Source organism: Lolium perenne, chromosome 6 (genome assembly GCF_019359855.2).
Source record: "Lolium perenne isolate Kyuss_39 chromosome 6, Kyuss_2.0, whole genome shotgun sequence".
In the NCBI taxonomy this organism is placed as follows: domain Eukaryota; kingdom Viridiplantae; phylum Streptophyta; class Magnoliopsida; order Poales; family Poaceae; genus Lolium; species Lolium perenne.
The window spans coordinates 201145147-201153757 of NC_067249.2; the positions used below are offsets into that span (position 1 = coordinate 201145147).

General features: G+C 45.5%; 1 protein-coding gene across 1 annotated transcript; it reads left to right on the forward strand.

Annotated features, from left to right (window-relative positions):
• The first annotated feature begins 712 nt into the window (after positions 1-712).
• Positions 713-2664, forward strand: LOC127309377 (uncharacterized). The gene is made up of 3 exons (XM_051340250.2): positions 713-784; positions 955-1530; positions 1639-2664. The coding sequence occupies exons 1-3, from the start codon at positions 713-715 to the stop codon at positions 2224-2226; spliced, it is 1236 nt and encodes a 411-aa protein (XP_051196210.2). The 3' UTR covers positions 2227-2664.
• The last annotated feature ends 5947 nt before the right edge of the window (positions 2665-8611 follow it).

Genomic DNA, 8611 nt, shown 5'->3' on the forward strand with positions numbered 1-8611 from the left:
TTTTGGAACCCCACTCCACTCCGGGGCCTGTATAAATACGGGGCAAGCCTCGCATTTCTCGGACCCCCAAGAAACTTTTACGGGCCGACCGATTCAGACTCTGTTCTACGAAGCATTCAGCCTGAACCCGTAAATTCACCGAAATAGTTTAGTTCCGACAGCATTTACGAGTTCTATTAGAGTTAGGCAGATTGTGCGGCGAGGGCGCTGCTAGCTACTAGTGGCGTGTGTGGTTTGGCGGGCTAAGGGAACAAGCAATGCAGGGTGGTGCGGCTGCCGGATGGTGCTGGCGAGTGGCGACGGATCGAGGCTGGTCGAGATGCTTAGTAGAGAGGACAGCGACACTCAGTCTCGAGGTGACAAATTACCTGCAGTGCAGTGCAGTTCAAGGGCGTAAACGCCGGCGATTACGTGCCCAAAAGGAATAAACGAGGACTGTGCCGGCAACGCCTCAGCTTAGCAGAGGAAGACGTGGGTGCCAAGTTCATCTTCACCACTATATATAGTAGGAAACGGCAAGATGAACGCCCAAGCCGAGCGAGGCTAGGTTTGGGCGTGCCTCTCCGGTATTATTAATTGTCAGCGTCTGCTTTTTTTTTAGAAATGGGGGAAGTCCCCGGCCTCTGCATCCAAAGGATGCACAAAGCCTTTTATTGCATCATCCAAAAAAAGTAAATAGTTGTGAATACAAAACGAAGGACTTGAGACTAGCATGGCGCCGAGCGTTGCCGCCGGAGGGCAGCCCCAAAAATCATCTCTGAGCGCCATCTTGTGCGATCTGCAGGTATATATTAGTATATTACAATTACGACATCTGCATCCGCTTTTTTTTTTTTTTTTTTTGATTCTGCTAGCTAGTCTAAATAGCTTTTACCCGATCGTTGTACTACTAGCTAGATGGATGGATGGATGGATGTATTGTCATTACTGTTATTATCTCTCTCCTTTTGAAAGTACAGCACTATCCCTCTCTCAATTAAACAGGCATGTATCTCCGAGCCCGGTAGAATTCTTCATGGCTGGACTAGAGATATCCTTCGACGACTTCTTTCCAGTAGAGCAACGGCAAGGTCAGGAACGGGAACCGGAACGGGAGGAGAAACCGTCAGTGATGCCGTCAAGTTAGCGGGAGCGGGAGCGGCAGCAGAAAACGTAACTCTTTTTAAACTACTGGCAGAAAACGTAACTATTGCTGCTGCTGCTGTTGATGAAGAAAGCCTCATCCAACAACTGCAAAGGGACGGCTACTACTACGACGAAGATCTCGACAGCTATTGCCCAGCCGACAACTTCCACGACCTCGACGACGACATTGATCGAACTTGCCCACCACCGAGTTTCCAAGTCCCTGATTACGATGAAGATGGCGACAACACACGGATGGCGAGATGCAATTCTCGGCGCCTGGTAGAGCTGCTGGCTGTGCGTCCTCACTTCCCCTTCCTAGGCACCTTTCTTGCCTTCAACGATTTCTCTGAATACTCATGCTCCTCACAAACAGGAGAAACTTGTCGCAACCTTGATTCACAGGTATACATCCATTCATGTGATATTAGTATAGTATCTTTTATCTTTTGTTCTCCGTATATATCCTCCTTTTGAATCGTATTGTCCCATTGACGGTATCCGTGTGTGCAGGGTAACTTGATACTCCACTCAGAAGGCGTGGCCATCGCCGACCGCTTCTTTATTAGGATTCATATCCCAAAGAATGACAACAGGAAAGATGATGATATAGGATGCTTCTCCTACATAATGGACCCTTACACGTGCGGCAGGGATGAAACCCACATCATCTCGACCGGACGCGGCAGGAGAATAGCGGTGACTTTCTTGCCGATGCACACTGCTGTCCAGGCCCATGTGTACGTTACCCTCGATCTCATATCCAGCGGCAGCATCTACCATGTCTATGGTGAAATTGCTGCATGCCACCAACTCTATGGCCGCGAGAGTGTCGTGCTCTTTTGTCGCGGAAAAGAGGACAAAGCAGAGGTTATCGATGGCAAACTTCCACTGTCGCGTGAGTGGGCTGTTGTTCCGATATACTTGAAGCCTCTCCTGACAATCAAGTTGAAGCTGTTCGTTTCAACGAATCAAGATCATGATGATCAGGGTTGTACCATCTCCTTCCAAGGTGATATTGACTTCTATCGTGACGATTACGAAAAAATAATCTGCACTCAAGACCATGACAAAGTTAAAGTGAGGATTTGCTACCGGTAATTGATGTGTCAAGAGACAAGAGAAAGATCGTTGTAAAATGCACTGCCGTTCATTTGTTTTGTATTTGGTTTGTGTAACCTATAAATCTGAAACATGTTGTGGCATGATATAAGGTTACGTCTACACTAGAAAGCTTGCTAGCGTTCATAATACTTCAAGAACAAGATACTGCTCCTCCCGATGATGATGCAGGTATACTCCCAGGCCCAGTGCTGAATTTTTATCTGAAAAAGCAAGAGTAGTTATTGCTCGAACCACACTTCCAATGTTTCTGTAAGTCCCTTTTCTGCTGAAAAATTGTCCAAGTGATTGGGTAATTTATGTTGAGCCATTCTTTTTAGTCACTGAAACATTAAAAGTACAATTACCCTTGATTAGCTTTGAACAATAATACTCCTGCAAGCAAACACCATGAAACAAACACCCTTGCAAGCAACTGCAAATGCTCAACTAGCAACCCAGCATCAGATTCGATGATAATGTGATAACAGCACAGGGCCAGCGATGTGATTTTCTACACAAATATACAGGAGTATTTATCAAATTGGCATTGTGATAAAGTCAATCATGTGTACATGTTATGTCAGAGATGATAAAAAGAACTGGATGCAAAATCAATTTGGCATTGTGAAATAAGCCAAAATATCTCTTGCCATTCCATTGCTACTGAAAATGAAAATGAAAATGACCGAAGTTTCATTCTGAATGATGCATGAATATGTTAGAGTTTGGTTTTGCCTTCTCTTATTCGATGTTATGGTGTTCGCCTTCTCCGAGTTGCTTATCTACGAGTCTTCAGGCCGGTGGTTATTGCTGCAGCTGCAGTAGTCTGGTGTGCTTCAAAGGCCAAAGAAACAATTTACTCCATGATCTAGTTATTTTAATAGAGCTGCGGTAGGTCCATGGTCTAGTTATTTCTAAAACTAGATGATACCCCGCGCGTTGCGGCGGGATATCTTTAGCGACTTATAGATTAAAATTATATTTTTTTAGGTTTATGAATTTTTTTGATTCAATGCAGCGCATTTCATTATTTCGAAGTCGGTAAAAAGTTTATCAACCTGAAACGATAGTAAGCAATTAAAGAAGGATGACGTGCTGTCTACATCCATGGATTGGAATTTTAAACTGATGTGAATGGCACAGAGGATGTCATCGTAGTGAATAAGTAACGAAGTGGCATCGAAGTAGATAAATCCAGGAATCTGCGAGCAGAGAAATAATCAATGGTTCTACTCTTAAAAAGATCCTTCGTCAAAGAGAAGATTGAAGATAATAGAAGAAAGCTTACACATGCTGCAGACAATAGATATAAGCAAACATAATGTGTACTTTTTAGTTTTCTGATCAGCAAAGTAGCTTACATTGCAACTTTGAGCCCCTTGGGAAATTAAGCCTACATAATACAGTAGACATGATGCAAAGCATAAGCATGTCTTCAATCTCTTCTTCTTTGTCCTGGTAAGAAAGCTTGGGTGAGCCAGGTGCAAGCAGGCCTAGGGTCATGGAAATTTTTTACAGTAAAACAGAGCAACTATAAATATGCAAAATTAACAACAGAGTAAAAGAAAAGGCAGGCGAAATGCAGTTCTGCTTTATTAAGTGAGTAAGCAGATGCACCTCACATCTTGATGTCTACAGAATAAGGGAAGAAAGATTTGAGTCAGATATATTTGCATGCTCAAAAATAAGTCTGTTTGAATCACATCCACTTCACATGGTATAAATAACCCTCTATAGATTTCTTAAGAATAGACCTGCAGTGTTATGGAGAACAATTATGAGATCACCCCAATTTCTTAAAATGATGTTGTGACTTTTGGTTTGTGAGCAAAAAAGCTGATTAATACATCACCCTTCTTGCTCCAGCACGAGGAAAGACTAACCTGAAGCGATTCTTGTAGACTTTAAACATGTGTCATGCACACCCAAATTTGATTTCAGACGCAGAGTTCCACAACATGCCTACCAACGATTGCACGAACTCTTTCATTCACATCAGTACAACATGTTTAGAAAAATAGAAGGTGATCAAAATTTCACGGAGGGTAACCAAACGGACAGAAGCAGCTACTATTCAAATATCCACCTCCCCTGAGCTCCCGCACCCCCACACCCCAACCCTCCCGCCGCCGCCGCCGCCGGCAGCGCCGCCGGGGCAAAGATCTCGGGGCGTGGCGGCGGCGGGGGCCCTCCCTCGTGACGCGTCGAGAACGGCGGCCAAGGAGTCTCTCACGCGGCGGCGGCCCTTCCGCCTCCCGGGGCGGCGGCGATCGGACGAGGATGGAGGGGCGGCGGCGGTCCTCCCGGGGACGATCCTGCTGCGGGCTGCGGCCTCTCCGCCTCCCATCGGCGGCATGCCGGTGGTGGTGGCTGGTGGAGGCGGGCAGCGCCTTTCCCTCCGCCTCTCGCCGGTGAGGGGCGATGATCTTGGGCTTCTCCCGCGGTACGAGGACGCCCGGGGCAGCAGCCTTGGGTTCGACGGTGGAGGTGACCCTCTTCTTCGCCGGAGAGGATCGGCCTGCGGTTGGTGGTGGTGGATCTTTTGATCTATCACCGCGTTCCGGCGGCGAGATGGAGGTGCTTGGAAGCCGGCGATGGTGTCGCCGGTGGAGGGTTGGAGTGGCCAGCCCAGGATGGTCGCCGACGTGGGGGTCCGACCTGAATAAAGGCGGCGGTCCTAGGGCCTCTCTTGCGTGAAGAGGAGGACCTACCAAAGGCCTGGACTCGTGATCTGGCCGGAGTGTTGAGTTCCGGAAGGCTCCGCCGGCAAATGTAACAGTGCTTTTGCCTGGAGTTTGCTGGATCGGAGGTATTCGGTCGTGCGCACCCATGTTTTTATTCCGACCGATTGGTTCTGGAGGGAGCGGCGCGAAGCTCTTTTTCTGTGTTGACATCAAGTGACTATGGATCCATGATGAAAGTCGGAAGAAGAGAATTTCATGAAGGCCGGAGGGGAGGACTAGCTAAGGGAGGTTCAAGTCTCTGCGCTGTTGAGGGACTTGCTTGGTGTTTCGGGCTTCACGGCAGCGGTATGAAAGTGGGGGCGACAACACAGGTGAAGTGCAGAGTCCTACCTTTCAGGGTGAAAACCCAAGGTCTGGCCTTAATTGGTTGTGCCTGGCAATGATCTTGGTGGAGGCATTGTTTTGAGAGCGGGGACTATCTTCAGGGTGAAAACCTAAGATCTTTGATCGGGCGACGACGGTGTTTGAGCACTGTTCCCTTCTTGGAGGCGTCATTTTTGGAGAGTCTGTAATTCAGGTGTTGTCTTGGCGGTGGATGTATTGCTGTTGTTAGGCCCGAGATACTGTAGCGGGACTTTTGTTTCTTAGTTTCTTTTCTTGTTTTTTGGCTGTGTGCATCCGTAGTGCCATTAGGGTGGTGCGTTGTTGCAGAGGCTGGGTGTAATTGGTATCTTCTTGATATTAATATATTCCCTTTATCGAAAAAAAAGAAGCAGCTACTATTCCTATGAGATTAATAAATTAAAAAGCAGCACCTACTATTGCTGTGCTCAGCCAATCAACGGAAATTAAAATTCAAGAGGATATCAGAGTGTGCGTACTAATTGAAGAAGGGTTGTGCACTGTCGATGATTACCGGTAGACAGAGAAGTCAATCAGCGGTAATTCACATCTATCAACCAGACTGAGAAGCCAAGAAATTCCAAGAAACCATGAAGAAATCCCAAGAAATCTGGAGGGTCTGAGGTAGTAGCAACCAAAATCTTGCAGATGTAGAACTTCGAGCGGAAATCCAGAGGTACTGAGGTAGGAGCAGACAGAATCCGGAGCCGAAGATCAACCTGCTGATTAGGAAGGTGTATTGAGAGATTTAGGGATTGCAAAAACAGAAGGGGAAAGTAGGATGGGGAGGCGGTGAGGCCGCTAGGCGTGGTGGCCGCGCAAGGAAGCGGATAGGACGTGCTTTTTAAGCTGGAGAAAACGGCAGCGGCGGATGAACTCCATTGAGCAGTTTTTACTCCTTGAATGCTCCGATTTATTAGGTTCTATGGTGAGATTTATCAGTCCGTCTCATGGAGGAGTGCTGACCCACAAGTATAGGGGGTGTATCGTAGTATTTTCGATAAATAAGAGTGTCGAACCCAACGAGGAGCAGAAGGTGTTGACAAGCAGTTTCGATGAAGGATTCACTGCTCACAGACAAGTATTCAGGGGGTTTTGATATAGCAGATAAATAAAGTACGAGTAAGTAAAATGCGACAGAAATAACTGCAGTGAGTGGCCCAATCCTTTTTAGCATAAAGGACAAGCCGGTTTGTTTACTTATAATGACCAAACGTTCTTGAGGATACATGGGAATTTAGTCTAGTGCTTTCGCTTCATATAGCTGATTAATCTTCATTGTTTTGATAAGTGTTGTGTGGGTGAACCTATGCTAATGCACCGCCCTTCCTAGGACTAATACATACTTGTGATTATACCCCTTGCAAGCATACGCAACTACAAGAAAGTAATTAAGATAAATCTAACCACAACCTTAAACTCTGAGATCCTGCTATCCCTCCTGCATCGATATACCAACGGGGGTTTAGATTTCTGTATTCCCCTAGGCCCATAAACGAATACAAGATGTATTCCCCTAGGCCCATAAAGGTGAAGTATCATGTAGTCGACGTTCACATGATACCACTAGAAGAATAAACCACAACTTAAATATCATAACATTGAATATTACCCAACATAATTCACTACTAACATTTAGACTTCACCCATGTCCTCAAGAACTAAACGAACTACTCACGAGACATCATATGGAACATGATCAGAGGTGATATGATGATGAATAACAATCTGAACATAAACCTTGGTTCAATGGTTTCACTCAATAGCATCAATAACAAGTAGAAATCAATACCGGGAGAGTTTCCCCTATCAAACAATCAAGATCCAACCCTAATTGTTACAGCGGTGACGAGATGCAGCGGTGGAGATGACGGTGATGATGATGAAGATGATGGTGATGATGATCCCAATGATGTCCAGCTCGATGACGGTGACGATGGTGTCGATTTCCCCCTCCGGGAGGGAATTTCCCCTGCAGATTTCAGCCTGCCAGAGAGCTCTTTTCTCTCTGGTGTTTTCCGCCCCGCAGAGGCGGCTGTGACTCTTCGCGACTATCCCCCTGGGGCTTAGGTTTTTGGGACGAAGAAGTACGCGGAGGAGAGGAGGCCAGAGGGGGCTGTGGGCCCCCTCCCCACAAGGCGGCGTGGCCAGGCCTGGGCCCGCGCCGGCCTATGGGGGGGCCCATGGCGGCCCTCCTCGGCTCCTCCTTTTGGCTATCTCCGTCTTCTGGAAAAATAGGATTTTTAGTATTTCCTTCAATTGTTGATCTTCCGAAATATTGCATTCTGACGGTGCTTTTTCCAGCAGAATCCTGACTCCGGTGCGCGATTCTCCAATAATCATGAAACATCCAAAATAGATGAAATAACATAAGTATCATCTCTAAATATGAAATATATCAATGAATAAGAGTAAATTATGATATAAAATAGTGATGCAAAATGGACGTATCAACTCCCCCCAAGCTTAGACTTCGCTTGTCCCCAAGCGAAACTGAACTCGGTAAACAGGACCACATGTTTATGGAGTGAAGAGTCGATAAACCAAATACGGACAAGAAGCATCATATTAATTCACACAAGACATTCTAGTGAACAACTTCCTCATATAATTCAACTTGAAACAAGTAGAAGGTAATCACAAATAAAGGTGCATAAGAAATCATAATTGGTAGTGGCAAACTTCGTTCTTGGTCAGAGAACAATTAACAGATTGTACTTATCCATCGAGCAGAGCTCTTATGTTAAATCTTATATGGCACAACTTGCATACTCAATCATAATAATCTCCTCATAATCATTGATAACTTTCAAAGCTATATTCATTCAGATAAAACTTGTGCTAAACAAGGAAGAATAAAAGGCATGATTAAGTAGATCACAATATAAATGGTTTGATCACAACAACTCAATTGCTTGCTTAAGATGGAGGGAAATAGGTTTACTGACTCAACATAAAGTAAAAGATAGGCCCTTCACAGAGGGAAGCAGGGATTAAATCATGTGCTAGAGCTTTTTCAGTTTTGAAATCATATAAAGAGTATAAAAGTAAAGTTTTGAGAGGTGTTTGTTGTTGTCAACGAATGGTAGTGGGTACTCTAACCCCCTTGCCAGACAGACTTTCAAAGAGCGGCTCCCATGAAAATTTTATTTTTGAGTGACACTCCTTCCAACCTTTGCTTTCACAAGCCATGGCTAACCGAATCCTTGCGTGCCTTCCAATCATTCTCATACCATGAAGGAGTGTCTATTTATTTTAGTTTTATTAGAGATGACACTCCTCCCAACCTTTGCTTT